This window comes from Sciurus carolinensis, chromosome 7 (genome assembly GCF_902686445.1).
Source record: "Sciurus carolinensis chromosome 7, mSciCar1.2, whole genome shotgun sequence".
Taxonomy (NCBI): domain Eukaryota; kingdom Metazoa; phylum Chordata; class Mammalia; order Rodentia; family Sciuridae; genus Sciurus; species Sciurus carolinensis.
In genome coordinates, this window is record NC_062219.1 from 54156212 (window position 1) to 54178299 (window position 22088).

The 22088-nt window shown below is 41.7% G+C and overlaps 1 protein-coding gene across 10 annotated transcripts in view; it reads right to left on the reverse strand.

Annotated features, from left to right (window-relative positions):
* Nucleotides 1-22088, reverse strand: part of LOC124988397 (uncharacterized) — a 169944-nt gene that overhangs the window by 22557 nt on the left and 125299 nt on the right. For all 10 annotated transcript variants that reach the window (XR_007109424.1, XR_007109426.1, XR_007109425.1 and 7 more), the window contains 7 exons: nucleotides 21667-21820; nucleotides 19362-19457; nucleotides 17931-18083; nucleotides 14175-14404; nucleotides 13107-13245; nucleotides 11485-11605; nucleotides 2786-2895 (listed from right to left, as the gene is read on the reverse strand). Coding sequence is in view for 7 of the 10 variants with exons in the window: in XM_047557887.1 (XP_047413843.1) it covers nucleotides 2786-2895; nucleotides 11485-11605; nucleotides 13107-13245; nucleotides 14175-14404; nucleotides 17931-18083; nucleotides 19362-19457; nucleotides 21667-21820 (1003 nt within the window). In the remaining 3 variants the exon portion in view is untranslated. The remainder of the gene's footprint in view (nucleotides 1-2785; nucleotides 2896-11484; nucleotides 11606-13106; nucleotides 13246-14174; nucleotides 14405-17930; nucleotides 18084-19361; nucleotides 19458-21666; nucleotides 21821-22088) is intronic.

Sequence of the window (22088 nt, forward strand, 5' to 3'; positions counted from 1 at the left end):
GGTAGGAGGATCACAAGTTCGAGGCCAGCTTGGCAATTCAGCAAGAACCTGTCTCAAAAAAGAACTGGAGATGTAGATCAGTGGTAGACTGCCCTTGGGTTCAACTCCCAGTACCAGAATAAAAAAGGCAGTTTCTTACTTTAGACCAATGTATTTGGTATAAAATTTGGATGAGAAAAGTAGGTTTTCTAGAATTTGGACAAGGAAGCAAAGATCATAAGAAGTCAACATGGGTTCAAGAAAAATGATCATATTAACATTATTTTCCCAGGAAATACAGTAGCCATGGTGTATGGATTCAGCAGGACATCTGAGAGGGAAAACTGGGAGATTGTGGGCTGGATAAAGTACAGCTGGACAGGCTTCTGGCCATTGAGAGCGTGTTTCCAAGGAGGACCTGACTGCCCAGGGCCTAGAGTGGGCAGTATGGAGCTAGGGGCCTGCCTGGCATCCACTGCTATTAATGACTTGAATGAGGATACAGATTTCAGGCTGGCATAAACCTAGGAGAGAGTAGCGGATGACAAAAATCCAGATTTTTAAAACTCTCAAGAGGTCCAAAGAGTGGACCAAACTGATTAAGAACAAGACAGATAATATGGTGGCATCGGAATGTCTGAGTGCAACGTGTGGGCTTCAGATGACAGCTGAGTGCGTCAGCTGTGACGTGGCTGCTGAAACCCAACACACTCCGAGGCATTAATCCAAGTAAAACATCCAAGACAAGGTCACTGCTGGCCAGAAAGCCGTGAATTTAAAGAAGACTGATCAAGGTGGTAAGGGTGTTCCTAGAAAACGACAGAAGGACCTGGGAGTAGCTTAGTCTGAAGGAGAGCAGACAGACAAAGGTCCTGAAAGCAAGCTCTTGCCATCTGTGCTCTGCCCGGAGGCAGCCAGGTGACGGGGGAGCCAAGGGACTGCTCCCTTTTCCAGTCCATGTTTCCCGGCATGGAGCTGCTCCATCTGGAGGAAAGGGTAGTGATTTTGTAATCCAACATCCAGAGGGGCACCTGTTTTGATTTGTCCTCCCAGAGTCGCCCCTTGCTGTAACTTGCAGCCTCCACACATGCCAGAAATGGCTCTACTGAACTCTGACTGAAGTGGCCCCAGACATCTAAGGGCTCATGGTCAGGAGTCAGAACCATGATCTGTGGTGTCTCAGAACAGAGAATCTGGGGAGGAGATGTGGGGTGAGGGGTACAGGGGACCAAATTCAGCTCAGGAGGTGCTGACTAAAGCAAGCTGCCGGGTGGGGGAGGGGCCCAAGCATCCTGAGGCTCCATGATTCCCAGACACTGGCAGGCCAGCACCGACACCGGCCACTTCAAGTGTTTCTGGGGTTTCAGTTGCACCTGCTACGGGTTTGCTCTGCCTAGCAATGCCCATGTTTCTTCCATACAAGATTTTATCCTTGATGATAGATAAGCAGGCAGGGAACAGAATTTGAACCACAAAATTGTTGTTTTTTAATTGGTGCATTGAAATTATACATAGTAGTATGTTGTTTGCTTTTATTGTGGTAAAATATATGTAACATAACATTTGCCATTTTAACTATCTGCACATGTGCAGTTCAGTGGCATGTGGTTGAGCAACTGTCACTACCAGCCATCTCCAGAACACTTTTCATCCTGAAGAAATGAAACTTTGTGCTAATGGTACAATCACTTCCCTCCTCCTCTCCCCAGTCCCTGGCAACCATCATTCTATTTTTTGAATCTGTGAATTTGACTTCTCTAGGTATCTTATAAAAGTGGAGATATACAGTATTTGTCCTGTTTCACTTAGCATACGTCCTCAATGTTTGTCTGTGTTGTAGCATGTGTCTACATTTCCTTCCTTTTAAAGAGAAGCCACAGTTTTAATGCAAAAATTTTTCTGAGCATGCCCTGCCCTCATTACCTCTGTACCCCCTCATCAGAGGGCACGGTACCATGTTTGTGTATAATTGAAAGCCGAAAAAAATACACGTAAACCATCAATATCTGAGGAAGAATGTATTCCCGACCAAGCTTGTGAATTCTTTACCTCGTAATTAAGAACTGAAGAGTTTATTATAAAATGATGGAGAACATTTTCAAAAACTTAGAAAAATGTAAGTTTAGAGAAAAACATTGTTTAAAAATTGAGCACATTTTGCCAAAACAGGTTGAATATTGGTGATTCATTTCTACCAAAAACGTTTACTTAATGATCCTAAAAATGTTATGTCCAAACATCCATATTTTCTCTCTTATTTTGTTTTTTTCAGGGGATTTTCTTGATTTAGCTAAGCACTTCCTGCCAAGAGTAAATATGTTTTGAAACTCTAAGGACTGTGTGTATACATGCGTGTATGTAGTAAATACACATTCCTGTTAAGTATAATAATATAGAGTTGGCATGAACCCACATATTTTTTCTGGAAGGATACACACACAAAAATTACTGGTAGAGCCTCCCTTTGTGGAGAAGGAGCTAGTGGATGAGCTAGGGATGTAGCTCAGTGGTAGGATGCTTGCCCAGCATGTTAGCTAAATGTGGTTAAACATAAAAGTCAACCCATTCACAAACTCCCAAGTTGCTTTAGCAACCTGACAAAATTCAAAATCATCCAACATATTACATTTTCTAACTATTCAGATCTTGATAGACATCAGTCCTTTTCCAATATTAATGTGGCAACAAATCATTACAATTTGGGATTCAGGAGTAAAGGAAGCATTAGTAACTGTGTTAAATGATAAAGGGTTCCTTTTGGAGTTTATACTGTAAAAAATAACAATGACTAATTTTCAATACATACCTCTGGTCCACTATCCTGGTAATTCTCCATTAATTTCTGTATAAATTTTTCAACTATTTGTGGTCTTACAACTGAAAAATTTTCTTTCATGACTTGATGTTTCCAAAGATCTAGGAGGGAAAACACATCAACACTGTGATCACAAAACCCGGAGCATCATTAATGGCTGTGAAATGGCAGCTCTCAGAGACCACCATGGGCATGACAAGCTGTCATTCCCAAATGTACTAGAACATGGGAGAAGTAGCAGAGGGGAGGTGGTAGTCAAGGATCCAGAACCCTCTGGAACATGGAATAGGGAAGATCCCTGGCAAGATTCCTAAAGAAAAGATTTAGAAATGCATTTCTGAAGTCCAGTAACAATATTCTGTTACCATAACTAAAAAGCCTGAGTGAATGGTTATTACTGGTCCTAGAAGGTGTCTGTTTTCATTAATACTCTGTGTGTGTGTGATTATTCTAGTCCAACACAGCCATCAGAGACAAATGAGGAGCGACATGGCTGAGACATATGCAATGAGTCATATACCGTTGTCAGGGTAACATTGTTTATAGCAGCAAAAACTTGGAAACACCACTAAGTGTCCTTCATTCAGGATCTAGTTACTTAAAATATGATACATCATTTTGATAGAATCATATGCAGTTATCAAAAAAAGAAATTCTCCCTATACTGATGAGAAAATAATAATAAACAACCAACCACCACAGATTAAGTTAAAATGGCAAAGTGCAGAACAGTAGATATAAAATGTTATGTGTTTAAATTTTTTTTGTAGTTGTAGATGGACAGCATGCCTTTATTTTATTTGTTTATTTTTATGTGGTGCTAAGGGTTAAACTCAGTGCCTCATACATGCTAGGTAAGTGCTCTGCCTCTGAGCTGCAGCCCCAGCCCCTAAAATGTTATCTTTAATAAGAAGACATAATAAAGAAAATTGGAGGGATATCCCCTCAAAACTATTTAGGGTCGTTGCTCCAGAAACTTCTCTATCTCTCTCCTATGTCTTCAGTTCTCCCCTCTGTCCTGGATCATTCACAATAGCACATGCATTTCTCCAATTAAAATAGTAGAAATCCTTTTCTTGACCCCACTTACCCCATCAGCTATGGTCTCATTTCTTTGTATTCTTTTGTAGAAAAATTCCCAGAAGGAGTTGTCTACACTCAAACTGTCCTTGATTTGTCTCAAATGCCTCCTTAAACTCCCTCGCCCGGTTTTCATTTCCGCCCGTCTGCTGAAACCCACTGTCATAAGTGCCAGCCATTTCCTCTGGTTAAAGAGAGTGGTTTCACTTGCCTACCAGCATCATTTCACCCCATTTGTTAACTTCCTATCTGAGAAAATTCCTTCACTAGGCATCGGGACTCCACTCTGTCTGGTTTCCCTCCTACCTCCATGTTTGTTCCTTCGAGGTTTCTTTGCCTGGTTCTCCTTTTCCCCTCCCAGCTCTCAGTGACCCAGGGCTCAGCACTTGGTTTACCTCCTCTTTTCCTCATATACCTACTTCCTTGGCAGCTCATCTCTTCTCACAGCTGAATCTCATTCATCTAGTGACAACTCTCAAATTTAGATCCAATACCCACTGAACCTCTCTTCTTGTAGTCTAAAAGGCATTCAAAGCCTCATTTATGAACAAATCCCCAATTTTCCCTTCCTAACTTCTTTCATCTACACCCTATTTTGTCTCAGTTGATGGAAATTCTATTTTCACATCACTCAGGTCAAAAATCTTGGAGTCATAATGGACTCATCTCCTTCTCCCACCCTGAATAGTACCCAATCAATTTGTGCCTCCTTCAGAATATACCCAGAGTCTGACCACTTTTCCTTCTCTCTACTCCCAACTCTGAGCCACTGTCTCCTCTTGTTGGATTATTGTAACAGCCTCCAAACCAACCTCTCCTTCTTTCACCCTTTCTTCCTTCATATTCTATCCTTACCATAGCAGCCAGAGAGAGTACAGTAAAATATAAACTAGATCACATCACTCAAAACCAGAGGCAGGCTCCCCATTACTTTCAGAATAAATGTGAAAGTTTTTACGAGGCTCTGCCTGATCCACCTCCTTACCTCCTCCCTCTCTGACTTCATCTCCTGCTCTCTTTCCTCACATCTTCCATTCCAGCCACACTTGAGGTTGCTGTTCCCCACATAAGCAGGGCATGCTTTACTGAAGGTCTTCATATGAGTCGTGCCTTCTGTCTGGGATGCGCTTCACTTAAATACCTTCTTACTAACCCAGAGAGTTCTATTCTGATCACCCTATTTTAAATTGCAATGGGCCCCCCTTCCAGCTTTCTCAATACCATCCTCCATGCTCCATTATTTAAAAAAAAAAAAAAACCTATTTTTTTGTTTAATCCTTGCTATCTACCCCATTCTAGACTATAAACTCCACAAGAGTAAGAATTTTTGCTCATGAAAGTAAGGATGTATCCCTTCAAAGTACCTAAAATATAGTAGTCTAGAACATGGAAGGTACTCAGTAAATCATGATGAAATGAAAGAATGAATTAACATGTACATAAAGAAACACATGAGATTTATAAAAATAATGGAAGTGGTTATAGATAGGTGGCAGAATGGGACACAAGGGGGTGAATGGTGGCAAGGAGACTTATAAATGTCTATTTTTATATCCTTTGTGTTTTGAACCATGAACCTGTGTATTACCTATTAAAAATAAAATCAAAATAAAAAATCACTAGAACAATGTAAGAATATCCACACTTCTTAACTTCCACATGGAAGAGCAAGAGCACGTTGTGTGTTGATTGCCTTGGTAAGATCGGCTCGGTGGAACTCACTTCCTCGTGCATGGTCTCAGAGGAGTCTTGGAATTGTTCCCCAGAGCCAAGTCCCACTCCACTCCCCTTTCTGTTATGAGGGTGCTGGCCAGCAGCAAGGACGCCCACTGTGCCTCCCTGCCCCCAGCTGTTTCTAACATCAGGCAAGATCTCCTACTTTTACACTCAGTTTTCTGACAGGAGTCTCAGTGCACAGAACAGGAAGTGCCCAGCATAGACTGCCCAGAGATGTGGCTATGACGGCTGAGGCCTCTGACGTTTGCGCTTACTGTGCTATTTATTACATTTCTTTCTACAATTGGCTGCTTTCCATAATAAACATATAAATCTGAGCTTGTTTTTCATTCAGGAAATAAAGGTGAGTAGACATATCACCACCGTCCCAACATAGTTGATAATTCAAGGAAAATTCAAGGGTTCACGTGCCGAGAGTTCATACTTCCTAGATGTTTAAGACTTTAGTAAGTCTAAGCTTTGACACGACAGGGTTCATGTATGTTTCAGAACATTTTTCAGACAAGAAAATGGATAACTTTTCCAGGGAACTGGTATGGCAGATCTCTGGCTTGCAGAGAAGCCTGGTGAGGGACTTCATCTGTCATGCACATCTAGTTTGGGGACCATCACCAGGGAAAGGCCCACTGAGCCAGTGTGGGGTTTAGCTCTGGCCCAGCTGAAGAGGAAGTACTCTACCAGATGTTGGGAAACTTTCCCAGAAGTTCAGACACGCAACTGTATCTGCAGGCAGGAGGGGCGGGTTAGGGGTAGGTGGAGTGGGGAGCAAGGAAGAGTGAAATCCATCCAAGAAAACTCATTCCTGGCAAAGGGGAGTTAGCTGTCTCCAAAAGTGTCTTATTCTCAGTGTTATGTGTGTGGTCATGGCTTCTTTAAGATAAAGCAGCAGTTTTTGACAGAGGCAGGGAAGTGGGAGGGAGACAGCACACTAGATGTTAAACTGGGAGTTTGTTCTCCCTTCTCACTCTCTTCCCAGGGTCTTTGACTAAAGGAAACTTTGATTTCCTGTTGGCCAAATCACTTACCTTCCCTCCCTCTCTGAACAGCACCCTGGCCCAGCCTCCTCCCTCGAGGAAGGACACCTTGACTGGGTAACATTTCACTTCCCTACCAACAACTGCCCAGAGCGGAAGTGAAACTTAAAGCCTCACATCTGCCAGTCAAGCCCGTTCTCCTGACCAGCCAGGGGCCCTGATAAGTGGGTGAACTATATGTATGTGTCCTGTAAGCCTGTGTTTTTTGAATTGCTCCCCAGAACACTAATTCTTTGAGTTAATAATTAATGTTCCTAAGGGGAGAAAAGGGTTCTGTGGTTAAATAAATTAAAAACCATTGCATTTTTTCTCTTTCCTGAACACAGGGTAATAATGCATGGTAGGGTAATAAAGGCCCTGAGGTCCAGAGTGGAGGAAACTTTTCAATACTATTTACCCTGATTTTTCCAACTTCATTTCAACATAAGCAAAGAAGCTTCTCCTGAAAAAAAAACCGACCTCTGAAAAATACAACAGAAATAATCCTACCTCATGTAATCAAGACTACACGTTGGTTAGTCAGTCAAAAGAAGTCAGTTATAAGCAGAGAATGCTTTACAAATGACATCACTATCTATACTTTAAATTTTTAGGTTAAATACAAAACTTTACAAACAGTTGCCGATCATCTACCGTAGAGATTTTAATTTTTTTGGCACATGCCCATTGATGGGAGTTTTACAAACTCTTTCTTCTATAAACCATAATATATAATGTATGCCTACAATTTCTAGTGTTATTTGTTTGGGGAGCAAGAACTCAAAGATTATATACATCATTTTGTACATTTTCATAATTTCATCCCACCTTTTCAGTCATCTGTTCATAACTAAGTTGATATTTCTTTTTCTAAATGACTAGCCTTTATTGAATTTTTTCTAAGATTTTCAACTTATTTTTTTTTTAACTTGTTTTCTTTTAAAAGTAAATGAGGGCTGGGGACATAACGGGATATAACTTAAAAGTTGGGCTCTTGCTTAGAATGTGTGGAAAAAGGAAAACAAAACTGAATTTTTAAAGAGTAATTTTAGGTTCACAGCAAAATTGAGGGGAAAGTGCAGAGAGATCCCATAAACCCTCAGTCCTAAATGCGTAGGGCCTCTTCCCCCGTCCACATCCTGCACCAGGGTGGTACATTTGTTACAATCAATAAACCTTGTGTGACACTATTATCATCCAAACTCCGAACTTTGCATTGTAGTTCATTCTCAGTGTTATACATTCTTTGGGTTTTGACAAATGTATAATGACATGTATCCACCAATGTAGTCTCATACAGAATAGTGTCACCTCCCTAAACATCCTCTGTGCTCTGCCTACTCCTCCCTTTTACCCCTCCAATCCCTGGCAAACACTGATCTTTTTACTGTCTCCGTGGTTTGCCTTTTTCAGAATGTCATATAATTGGAATTCTTCAACATGCTGCCTTTTCAAAGTGGCTTCTTTCACTTAGTAATATACATTCATTAGTAAATTCATTAATTCCTCCATGTGTTTTCCAGAGTGGACAGTTCATTTCTTTTTAATGTTGAATTATATTTCATTGACTGTACCACAGTTTACTATTTCAACTTAGTTTTTAGAGAAACAACATATCTTGTTCTTTTTGTACTCTCATTTTATCTGTTTACATAATTTTTAATTAAATTACTCAAATTCAATGGCAACTAAAATGGCATAAGCTGGTTTGAAGCAAACACTGATCAACAAAGCAAGGTAAACATATGTGACCTGAAGACTGTGACTAGTGAGGACTTTGCTGGTTTATGTTAACAAGGGAGCAGAAAGTTTCAAGGAACCCAGGAATCTGTTAGTGAAGGGTGGGTGGGTAAACCTCTGCACTACCATCTCAGGGAACCTGTGTTCCCTGATAAATACTGGTGTAAACCACACTCTTCTAAATGGTTTAATTGCTCTTCCCTGAAGCAAATCATTTGTGATCACTCACTTTTAATATATGCACTCATATATGTTGTTATATTAAATTTATTGTTTGTATTTTACTTTATATATACTTGGAACTACCTACTGCACTATCACTAGCTAACTTCCCAAAACACAATATACTGGGATAAGGTTCATTGACAATGAGAATGGATTGTAGTCCGCATTCCCAATAGTTTCCTTGACCTTTAAAAATGTTTTTGACGGACTTCTTATCACATGTGATTAGATCATCTTTTAAGCTTCATGCTGTGGCTGAGGTTAAGTATGTGTTAGACCTATCACTTCTACTAGTTTCTTATTCACATACCATTACATATGGTCTTAATCTACTTAGAAGTTCTAAAATTTTCTTCCCACACCCCTGAAATATATACATTCTACTTTGGCAACTGTTGGACTTATATAATCGCTCAGGGAAAATTAGAAAATCAGTTAAAATTACTTTAATGCCAAAATGTTGAAGATGCAGAGTGACAGGGCTCCTCTGAACCAATGGAGCCCATCTCTCTGTTAAGGCAAACCCTGAGGGTAGATCAAGGATGTCTGGAGCAGCTTGCGGTACCTTCCAGGGGAACATCAGTTTAGCTACCAGAAACAAGCACCAGGACCAAATCTGGATGTTGTATCTTCTGAGCATCCCTGACCATCTGGGAACCCATTTAGCCACCGTATAAAAAGATTAACTTCCAAGACATGGTGGGCAGGAAGGGAGGAGGTAGAGGGAGAGAAGTATTCCAGGGTTCCCTTTTGGCAGGTATAAATGTAGACAGGAGAGTTGACCAACAGAGAAAGCAAAGACCCTGAGAGAAAGGACAAGAGCCTCTGCTTTCTGACAGTTCTCAATATTCTGCAATCCTGCCTCCCTCTGGAGAAATCACTGGCCCCAAGCTAAACTTCACCACAGTGGTTGGTCTCTGCACAAAGCGGCCCCCACTTGGAAGTGCCCTTTTGCTGCTGAGATGAACTGTAGGTGGGTGGGAATTCCAAGGTTTAGAATTGGTCAGCATAGTCTCGGTCAAGGTAAGGTTTAGTTATGTCAACCTAACCACAATAAAAATTACTCCAGCCCTCTCCTCTGCCTGTCCCCACTGACCCCTTATTGAAGGCCCTTTTCCAGCACAACTGACAACACCTTGTACAAGGCAGCACAGCCCCAAAGCAAATATGCTGCCCCCACCCCAGGGTGTCTCATAAGAACAACAGCCGGAAACAAGCAGATGGCTGCACCTGCCCTGTGCTTGTGGATTTTCTCCAAGGACTCCGAAGGGAGCCGCCCCAAAGCAGCAAACAGCACAACAGCAGGAGCTTTGTGTCTTGTGAAGTGTTCCGTAACTGGAGCTCAGTCACACTCAGCTTTCTGGTGACATTTAGAGACACCCAGTGGGGGAGTGGTTTGTCCTCTTATTTTACAGTCTTTCCCCAAAGCCCTGTTTATGGAATTTAGTTACTCAAGCATTGATAAAATGACGATGTCTTTATACAGAGGGGGAGGCAATATCTTGGGTGAGGACTGAGGTTATAATTAACATTACAATGTCTATAGATTTCCTCTCAAAAGAAAGACCTAATTTGCTTTGCTAGTCAGACAGCTCCTCCCTAGATCAAAGGTTACAAATTTTCCCATAGAATTATAAAGTGCTAAGAGTAGGTACTTGTAGTTCAGACAGGACTAGCTACATAATCAGAGACTGGTGCAATAAAAATACAGGGCTTCTTGCTCAAAAACAAAACAAAACAAAACAAAAAAACAGGAAAAGAGTAGCTTTATAATAACACACTAGTATACCAAGGTTTTCCTTTTCTCTGCAGTCCCTCTTGACCTGTCACAGTGTTTTTATTTGCTTTAATCTTGCTCTCCTTTGGGTATGAAAATCCTCAGAGGACAGGGGAGACCCTCATTAGCACCCTGTAGTCCCACCTGTGACTCAGTGCGTAAATGCACTCAGTGCGTAAATGTGACCCAGCAGCTATCAGAATGAGGCACTGTGCCCTGATCAGGATTGGAGAAGTTAAGCCAGGCATCTCCTCTTCTCATGGGTTCCCCACCCCAATCTACTAAGGACAGGAAATCCCCGAGGTATTGTGACCTCTGACCTTGGATTCTGTAGTTACCCATGGTGGGCTAGAGGATCATTCTCACTGGCTTGCCCCTTAAGCACGCCGTGGTGCTGCCTTTCTTGTGCCTGAGACACTGCCAGGTGTACACACTCAACTTTGAGTGCCTGTGCCCAGGTCCCTACGTGGGGGGGTTGTGGATGGTGGCAGTGATTGATGGGTGGGGATAGAGGAGGAGGTTAGGGATGCCAGAGGGCAGAGGAGCAGGCAGTTAAGGATCACACTGTGCACAGTGGGGAGGCAGCCGCAGAAGGTCCGAGCCAAGTCTCCAAGCCCTCAGTGCATGCTCCATGACTCACTGGACTTACAAAACACAAACTCTAAGCTAAAATTATTACGAGTTTCAAGATGATGACCAAGAGCCCCTCTATACTCTGAGTGAGTACACTGACTATGGAGTTGCCCTAAGTTTAGTCCTCAGAGGAAACAATTTTGAATGTCTTCCCACCCTAAGTACACATATTTGTAAGATTTTCACGTATATATGTCATATATATGATATATAAGAAAGACTTTTTGTGCTTCTCTCATTTCAACTTTATTTCATTTATGAGTTAATTAGCATAGTTGAGAATGAAGTTAAAGTACATTTTCTATTTAAAGTTTTTTAAGTGGAAGAAAGAAACCAAAGCATTAGTAGTAATTCTCTCTGGGTCAAGGTATAAAAGATATTTTTTACATCAATGCAGCATTTTTAAGATAATGAATATAGATACATTTCTTATTACTTTTATAATAATACAAATTTTTTAAGTAATAAAAATAAACATGCTTTACCTGTCGGGAGAGTAGACTCTTTCTTGGACTTCTCTGATAAAACCAGTAACATCTCTTTATTAACTTTCCTTAAGACCTCCTGGATCATATGAATTTCAAGATTTTCCAGAAGTTTCTGAAGCTAAAGTAAGCATAGGTTAAGAGTTACTCCACATTTAGCTTACACTCTGGGCTCCCAAGTCCAATTCCTGCACAGGGGTTTTGAATTCAGTTCTATCCTCAGTTATTTTCTCCCTAGGAAGAAGGAGGAGTTCTTTTCTTGGGCTCTCAGGGGTTAGATACACTTCCAGAGAGATCAACATCTTTTTTTTCCTGGTCCACACCCTAGTTGATATAAAACAACCTTTTTTACCAGTTCTGCTAAATTGCAAAGAGCGCCATGCCAGAGGTGACCTCATGTCTTCTGGGGTCTGTAAATGTGGGCAGGAATTTTGTGAGATGGCAGTTTCATAAGAGAAGGCTTCAGGTTTAAAACTCAACTTAGATACCAAGGAGGAGTTCATGAGAAGATCGAATGCTCTGCACCCATGAAAAGAAACTCCACTCCAATAACCATGAGCCCTCCCCCTGTCCACCATGCTCACAAAGCCTGAAGGACATGGAAAACAACAGCCCCCAGAGAGAAAGGAGGAGATTGGGTCCCTGGAGAGAGAAGGAAAATAATGGGCTCTGGACTTTCACCATTTCTGATTCTACGATTATTTTCCTGACTGCTCAACAGACACATTCTGCTAGGATTAAATCTCTAATGATTAAGGCAAACTAAATATTCTGCTATGATGAACTCTCACTAAACCCTGTAAAACTCAGACCCCTATTGTAACCATTTGCCATTTTCTCTCCTGAAAATGTGCCCCTCCAATGCTTAATAAAGCATTGCTGGTATGTCGACATCTGCCCCCGTTTCAGTTATTTTTGCTTTCAAAGCCCACTGTTTCCTTGTTGGAAGGTTCCAGGTGCTGGAGAGGTACCAAGGTTTAGAAGGCTAAGCCATGATGGGCTTGGCCCTGGGGCATGTGTGGGGGTTGAATCCACCTTGTAGCTTAGTGGATGGACATCCTTTTTGTGTTGACATTCAGACAATCAGGGTCTTGGCTTGCCTGTCACCAATAAGCCCCACCACAGGGAGCTTGGGTCTCAGGGTCAAGCCTAGCAAAGACTTGGAAAAGACTTTTCCATATAGATCATCCAACGCATGGAGTGGGCTAGTGCACACATTATATTTTCTTACTTTCAGAAAAACAATTTAACAAGGAACTATATTCAATATTTCATTTCTACATGAACACTTGTGTGCTGGATGTTGTGTTTAAGAGAGTAATGGTTATGTTATTGATGTTTCTTCTGAAGGTGCATCTCAATTGGAGAAAAATCAAAATAATGAAAATCTAAACATAGAACTGAGATGTTAAGAGGTAGTTCTCTGCTTGATTAAAGCTCCCAGATACATTTAAATATTTACTCCCCTCTTATCCACACCCTGCAGTCTGTCCAATGACTTCCAAACTTTCAATTTACACTGTACTTCTTAGAAAAAAACACCATTTGGGTATATCTGTATTTTACATGCTAATGCCATAAAGCAAGCTTTCCAAAGCAAATTTAAAATAGCTCTTGCATACCTGCTGAGTTTTTATTTCAATTTCTGAAGCTCCTTTAGGGGGAAGAATGGACTGGCTATTTATTATAAGTCTTTCAAATTCATCTTCTTTCCCCATCTGCCTCGCTATAGCTTTCATGCTGGGGTAGAGAATGTCAGCTCTATCAAAGAAGAGAGACAGAGATTAGCAAACAAACATTTTTTTTTTTTTTGTTCTCATTCTGATTCTTTGGCAATTATTTTCATTCACTTTGTTTCCTGCTGTCAGGTATAAACCTCCCAACCCATTTACAGACACATCAACATCTAAATTCACCACTCCCTCAGTCAATATTAAATCCTGAGGTCTTTTCCCATTTGGGTACATATAATTTCAGTCCTCATTTTTCAAAATATTGACAAGTCTTCTCATCCCTCGGCTAGCAGGAACACTGACTGTAATAATGTCACCGGATAGACAATTCTGCCTGTGCCAAAGTGGATTTTCTGAAGCTGGGTAAGGTCTGGGGTGGTGGGTGGGTACTTGTTTGATTATATATGTGGCAGAAGCACAAGCCTTTCTTGTCAGTTAAGCCATCCCAGCTGAGGCCTACAGCCAAGTTCTGCACCACCTCACAGACCTACAGCTTCACGCCACAGTGCCAATATTATACTCTGCCTTCAATGCCTCAATCGTGCAGACTCTGCACTCAGGTCTAATGGGGCCAAGAGTGAGAAGAAGCAGCTTGCAGCAGCAGGTGTCTATCTAGGGCCATCTGGGATCCTATGAGCTAAAAAACCTTAGAGTCAGCACTGTGGGGGTCACTTGATGAACACAGGTTCCTAAAGACAGACACTAGGGACATATAAAAGATAGTGTAACTCAGAGGAATCCAGCTCTGTCCTTGCAGTTAATACAACTCAGCTTTTCCTCTATGGCATTGAGAGTGTCACCACTCTCATAGAGAGTGTCACCAGCTGCCATGGGCTCAATAGAGTACTAGTGTACTAGGATTTGTGGACCAAATCTTGCCTTCCCATCAAGAGGCAGGACCTGCTAAACCCTTGTGCTCTACTGACTGACGTGAATTTCGGCCTCAGCCACACTCACTTGTAGAGCTCCGAGTACTGTTTGTGGAAAGAGATGGAGCTGATGTCCTGGTTTCCCAGCTTGAGTTGGCCCCAGTGATCCTTCAATACTTCCAGCTGCTTCCACAGCATCAGAAATGATCTCAGCAGAACAAAGGACATCACCACATCGCACTGGCCCTCCAGCAGCTTGGAAACCTTTGGGCTACTTTGGAACTGACTTCTGATTCCTGGCTCTTTGGACCAATCTGGCTAAAGGCATTACAGAAATCCCTTATTGATGGTGGACAAAATGGGATAACTTTTTACATGCAGCCCATGCAAAACAAATGCTCTGGAGACTGAATGTTTTCCCCAGGAGGAATGGTTTACAGGCCTGTAGCACATGTCAAGCAGAAAGAGGTTGAGAATCCTTCCTGAGCAGACCGGGTACAGAAAGAATAGAAATGTCTCACTCAGTCTCAGCTGTCAGATTAGGTCTTGAACCTTTATTTAAAAAATTATCTTATTGCATATTAAGATTTTATTTCCCTCAAAAAAACAAAAAAACAAAAAACCTTTCATGTTTAGCCTCTGCGTTCTGGAAAGTGTTCACCACATTTGAGATTTAAGTCACCACCACGGTGGAGCAGTAATATAACTTTTCACTGGGAATTTTACCCATTTTATGAGTATGGAGATAGAAACTTAAGTTATCCTATCTCCTGTTCCTTTTTCATTCTGTAAAAGAACATTGGACAGAGAACATTTCTGTTCATTTGAATGTATTACTCAATAGGCAATTTTACTTTAAACTTATGATTTGTTCATTTGTTCATGGGTGCTTTCCTTAAGTATTTGTCGAAGGGCCGCTGTGGGTCCTGGAGGATGTGAAGGGGAAAAGGTTTTAGGCCTTTGTTCTCCTGCAGTCAGTAAGGGGCAGGGCCACCCAGAGAGGGGCAGACAAAAGGGGGAACTGAGTCCAGGTCCTCAGCCTGACCGCAGTGTCTCAATCACAGAAAAAGGAGTGTTCCTTCACAGACCAAATGGCAAATCTCATGATCTGAATGCGAGAATGTTCAGGTAACAGTACCTTAGACACTCAAGTTTCCTGCCTAGGAACAGAAAAAACAACCTGGAGTCGTTGGATCTTAGATCAGTGCTGTTCATGTATTCAAAGAAAGGTGTGTCTGCCTGGAAGAGGGTTGGTCAGAGTGTCCAAAGGAGAACTGGCAAGGCTGACCCAGGGGAGACTGAACTCCCACAGACAGCTGGCAAGCACTGAGGCCTGTGGCCTCCTAAGCAACCACTTATCCATGGATTTCCAGCTTTGTCTTATGTTCAAAAACCTTTCACCAAATAAAATCTTGGGTAGTGGCCCAAAATAGCCAAAGGAACAAAGCTACAAACAGGGACATAGAGGGAGCATACTAGAGGCCTCATAATTAGCCCCACTTGCTCAAGAAGCCCAAGGTGTCTCCAAGAAAATCAAGGGCTTCTTGGACTACAATTTAAAAGACCTTAAGTTAATTCACCATCTTTGCTTTGGGGTTTTGGTTACTGAGATCTAGAGAGATCTTAGCACTGTGGCATGGCTGGGCTAGGACTACCCACGAGTTCTGACTCACAGGGTGGTGCAGATTCCAGTGCTTCCTAGTGTCTATAAACAGCTGAATCTTCCTAAATAAAAATAAACCATAAAATAAAACTAATTAAAATAAACAATAATATTAAAGCAACCCTACTTCATATTAAGAGAAGTAATTTTTATCTAAATGATTTTAAGGATGGAAGTAGGAAGAAGAGACAGGATAGATGAAGAATAAGATGGAAAAGGATAGGGAGTGTTAGGAAATGATGGTAACCCATCAGAAATAGGGTCAGAAAGTGACAGAGGGAGCAAAGGACCCTGCATACTTCTTGATCTTGGTCTTAATTTTGGCACTACTTGTTCTACACCCAGCTCTGCAAATGATCCCTCTGGACTGAAGTGGACTTGTGACTCCGTTTTAACTAAAAAGACATAAGAAAAAAATCTACTGGGAAGCTTCTAGAAAAGATTTTTCTTCTTGATAAAAGGAAAGCTCCTCAAGGAGGAAGTGTGTTTGCTCCTGTTTTTTATCTTCAAGGACAAGGGAGACATTTTGAATCCTTCGGGTAGTGGCTGCACCAGCCTGAACTTCTTCCTTCTGGACTCCATTATGGGAAGATCAGTCTTCTCTTATTTAAGTCATGGCTAATGGGACAGAAGCTATTGTGGCAGGAGCACTCTAATTGGCATAGAGGAGCATCAGTTTAAAGGTGGAGGATCAGAAAAAGTTTCCTAAAGAGAGTGGTTTGGAAGTTAAAATCTGAAAGATAGGGGACTAATCAGGTGATGAGATTAAAAATGGGAAGAGAGAAGGTTTTCCAAGGAAGGGACCAGGCTGCATAAAAGCACAGAAGAGGATGTGGTACATGTGACAAAATATGAGGTTGAGGGTAGAGATACTGGCAGGAGCCAAGTCATGAAGTTCCAGTTAGGGTATGGGGACTCTACTCTCAGGGCATTCATAAGCCATCAGAAGGCTGTAAGGAGGAAAGTAACATAATTAGGTTTTTATTTTAAAATATTACCCTAGTGAACCAGGCACGGTGGTGCACACCTGTAATGTGCTAGGGAGGCTAAGGCAGGAGGATCACAAGTTCAAGACCAGCCTCAGCAACTTAGGAGGCCCTAAGCAATTTAGCAAGAACCTGTCTCAAAATAAATAAATAAATAAATAAAAAGATCTGAGGATGTGGCTCAGTGGTCAAGCACCCCTGGGTTAAATCCCCAGTACTTGAACTTCCCTCCCCAGCAAAAAAATATTACCCTGATGAATGGGTTGGAAGGAGACAAGAGAAAGTGTGTGGATTCCAACAGGTGGTTATAATCACAACAGCAACAGATGATGATGATTTGGGATTGTGGAGGGAGGTCACCATGAGGAAGGAGATCGCTAGAGATCTTAAAATAATAGGACAGCAAAACTTAGTGTCTGGTGGTGGAGTAGGATGTAGAAAGAGGATGGAGTTTTAGGGGAGTAAAGTAAGCTCAGGTTAGGACACATTGTCTCTGAGATGGAGCAAAAGGAGATGTCCAGGAGGCAGATGAAGATAGGAATCTGTTGGATTGAGATTTGAACTAGACAAAGATTTCAGAGTTGCATAAAAGTATCACCAGTAGATGGGTTTGCCTACAGAGAGAGTAAGGAATGGAGAAACACGTGGATTTGAGTATGTGAGAGCCCTAAGGCCAGACAGGTTGGATTCTGGGTTTCTCACTATGCATGCGGAATTGTTTAAAGTCAAGGTACTAGGTGGGTACGTGACTCTTGTACTTTGGATCTTTGGAGGGGATAAGCCCAAGGGAGGGAATGCTGGTTGGGAGCCCACAGGTTAAGAGATGAAATACAAGCACAAGCCTCAGAAGCTCACCTGGGGCTCTTTCTATTCTGATCCTAATGAGTGACTCTTAAGGAAAGCACTCGGCTGGAATGGTTCCAATGGACCTCCCATAACCTGTGTTCTATTTTTAAAATTTAAAAAAATGGAAATACAATTGATCATGGAACTAAATGTGAAAGAATATACTTTGTAGTAGCTTTCACAGGCTACCCATGCTTCATTGTTGCTTTCATGTGACGTTAGCACAGTCCTGGGACCACCTGGAAGAGGCTATGGGAACAATGTGGCTCTCTAACCCATTACCTAGATAGGAAGGTTCTTCTGTACCACACAGCACCAGTTGATTATGTAGACCATTCACCAAGAATACCTGTGTATTTTTGTCCAGTGTGGCTTGCCATCCAAGGGGACCTTCCATGGTGATATGACAGCTGCTTAGTACATCTTCCATTAGCAGTTGCATGCCTACCAGCTCTCCATGAGCCACCTTGCGGTCACAGTCACTCAGCCCACAGAGGCACAGCTGAAAACAAGCAAAAAATGCCTCCCATTTTGAAGTCTTCTATATAAAATTCACATGTGGTTTTGGGGAAGAAAACTAGGTGTTTATAAGCCATCTTTTCAACTACTAGAAAATCCATAAAAAACAAAATAACACTTGTAGTTTAAAGTCCTGCTTGAACATATGAGATATTTGGCTCTGTGCAGAAGTATCAAGTTTTCCAGTCCTTATAGCAGATCTGTATTTGGCAAATGTATAGTGTGATAGCGATTTTCCTTTAAAAGTACACATATAAACACATGGATATCAAAAAAAAAGTACGGGGGGTGGAGGGGAAACCTCAAAATGTGAACTGCTATTGTCTGAGTGTTGGGATTACAATTTTTCAACCATTCTTACTTTTGCTATATTAAAAAAAAACACTTTTTACTTTTGGAGAATTTTGAAAAAGCAATCATAATAGTTCCTATCACCTAGTCCCAACCACTGTCAACTTAGAGCTGCTTTTGGCCCATCCCACTCACTCACCACGCCATATTTTGAAGCAAGGTTATGGTTGATTTTTGTGTCATAGTCCCCCCCCATATATATATATATATATATATATATATTGAACCCAGGATCACAGGCAAGTTAGGCAAGTACTCTATCATTGAGTTACATCCCCAGCCTATTTTTCAAATTTTATTTTGAGACATGGTATCACTCAATTGCCCAGGATGGCTTCAAATTTATGATCCTCCTCTTGCCTCTACCTCTTGAGTAGCTCTTTCCTATATTTTTGAAAATAAAATACAACAATATTTACTTAGATAATGAGGAGAAAACATGCAATGATTAAAGGAAACTAATAATTTAAATAATTAAAAGAGGTTAACAATGAAAAACAAAACAATTAAAAGAAATTCTCCTTATGAGTCCTGTGTAAAAAATGCCCTTCTCACTAGGCAAGTCAGGAGTCACACGGCTCTGAGTTACCAGCCTGGCAGTTTCTCTAAGAGGCTGAGACAGTGAGTAGTGATGGATGGCCACTCCCCTAGATCACTGCCGCCATGGGAACTTCAGCTGAGTCTACAACCAAGGTCGGTATCTGCTGAGAACATGAGTCTCTTCCACAGGAAAAAAATATGACTCACCTTGCAGGATCAGGTTTACAGCTTCATAATTAAGCACCCTGCTTATCTCATAAATTATCCACCACTGGCTGGAATATGGAGGCTGTGACCTGGGGACCTACTGACACCTTGCCTCACAGTCTGCGTTCTCTTCTCTTTCCAATAAGTGGGAAGATATACCTACCTGCATATTATACTCTAAGGTATCTGGTCTGCTACTTATAACAGGAAATGGTCCTCCGTCTTCCAGAAATGCTCTCCAGGGAAATAGCACAGATGCCTAAAAGAACCAAATAATAGACATGGTAACGTTGTCTTGTATCCCTAAGTTAAATACATCTGTTTATGAACAGGATTTCTGCATTTGTACTCCAACACACTGTTGGATGATTCATTTATTATGTAGAAATACTTCTTGGTGGAAAATATTTGATGATGCAGAGGAGAGAGTAATAATAATTATTTTTTATTATTTCTGCAGCAGATGGTTTCTGTATAACTAGTCAGTACTGGTGTTCAGAAGTTCCATAACACTACAGCACCAATGGGATATATTTATAGTCTACAAAAGTAAACTTGCTTAAATGCTCTCTATATTAGGAATCTTAAAAAGTGGACCTCCTCACCATTGTGCTGTAATGCCAGATATCAACTCAATACTGATGTTACAACTTCTCATATGGAGGTCTCTGTCTTCTCCATATCACAGGACAACAGCCATGGCATTGCCTCTCTTACGACATCATGTGGCCCTGGATCCAATGGGCCTACCTATGTAACCCCACTCTACACTTCTAGACCTGTTTCTGGCTTCGGTCAATTCCCAGATCTAGAACTGATTCTGGTAGCAGGGAGCTAGCACACCTGTATCCACTTAATCCTAGACAACACCCAGAGGCAACCAGAGCAGCCCCAGGGGTCAGGGTGTAGCTCTGTATTCCGGGTCTAAGTGAGGGTCAAAGATTGGATGAGAATCACTATCTTGTAGTTTAGAAGGATGGTACCTGCTTGGGACTGATGTTGGCATCACTTATGTATCATGTTTATAATATCAAAACATTAAGTCGATTTTCAAGTAAAAATCCTGGGCTTGAGAGGTGATTTTAAAGATATGTCCACAAATACTTGATAGTTCTCCCATCAAGAGATGGGACTTAATTTCCTTCCCCTTGGGTGTGGTTGGACTTGGTGATTCACTTCTAGTGAATGGAATATGAGAATAGTGATGAGGTGTCACTTCTGAAATTAGGTAATAAAAAGTACTCTTGCTCCCTCTCAGAGGGTGTTTTAGTCAGCTTTTTCACTCCTGGGACTAAATGATCTGACCAGCACAATCACAGAGGAGGAAAGATTTAATTGAGGGTTTCAGAGGTCTTAGTCCATAGAAGGCCAGCTCCATTCCTTGGGTCTCAAGGTGAGGTAGAACATCATGGTGGAAGAGCTGGGCAGAGGGAAGCAGCTCACATCATCAGGAAGCAGAGAGACTCCACTCCCCCAGATACAAATATATACCCAAGAGCCACACCCAAACTCCAATCTCCTCCAGCCACACCCTACCACCTCAATTAATCCCATCAAGGATTAATTCACTGATTGGGTTAAGACTCTTATAACCCAATCATTTCTCCTCTGAATGTTCCTGCATTGTCTCACATGTGAGGTTTTGGGGGACACCTCACATCTAAACCATTACAGAGGGTTTGCTTTAGGGGAAGCCATCCTCCATGTTGTGAGAAAGCTCTGAAGAGAAGTCCACAGGAATAAGCATGGGAGTGGATGTTCTGGGGTCTCCCAACAGCCACGAGTGAACTTGAAAATAGTCTTCCAGTTGCACCCTGAGATGATTAGAGTACTGGCAACATCTTTATTGCAACTTGTGAGAAACTCTGAGCCAGAACGACCCACCTAAGCTTCTCCCAACTTCCTGACCCTCAGAAACTATGTGAGATAATAAACGTTTATTGTTTTAACCTGGGAGGATGATTCGTTCTGCAGCAATAGATAAGTAATATAGTTTGTGGCCTGGTGCTGCCCCAACTCTCCAGTAGTTTGATATCCAGCTTTCTAAGCCTTGACCCCTTTAGAAGGTGGGAGGATAGTGCTGTTCCCACCTAGGAGCAATAATAGTTGCCAGGGTGACATTTGATAACACTTGTAACAAGGGCTATTCAAAACTCAGCTGTTGACCCAATTTATGTACTATAATTTCTATCATTTATTTCATGGGTAAGATTGTTTATTTTGCTACAAGCTATGAGCAGACAAGCTCTTGCTTTTTTGAGTATTTGCAGAAAAGACCCAGTCTGGGAATAACAGCTGGCCATGTAGACCCAGATTGCTCCACTGTGAGAGTGAAGGGGCACCAAGAGAGACTGAAGGGCTTTAAAGAATCCACACTCTTGCAAAATTTAAACCAAATGGAAACGAAGTGACAAAATTCCCAGCTCAAAATGTACCTTTTATAGGTCTAAAACACCTATAAAACATACCTGGAGGCTCCGTGGATCCAGTGGCTGGGGCAGGCCAAGCTGTGAGGCAAAAATGCTCTTCCTGAGAGAGTTGCTCAGTGGTGGCAGCCCATGGTACATGCCATCAGTGACAGCCTGGTAGGCAGAAACATTTCCAGCTGCCAAAAATGTTCTTCTACCAAAACATGGGGGGACATTTCATTTAAAACAGTTACAGAAGCTCCTAAAGCTCAAAGCTTTCTTCAAAAGCTAATGTAGCAAGACAACATCAGAGATAGTGACAGGTTTCTTCCTCAGTCACATCATCCCCTGCACCCCTCACACACCGCCCCTCACTCTCAGGGTTCACAGCCTACAAGGGGAAGGTTGATGCATCTAGACGGCTGTGCAAAACTTTCTACCATTCTAGAGCTGTACTGTCCAACAGAGCCACGTGTGGAACA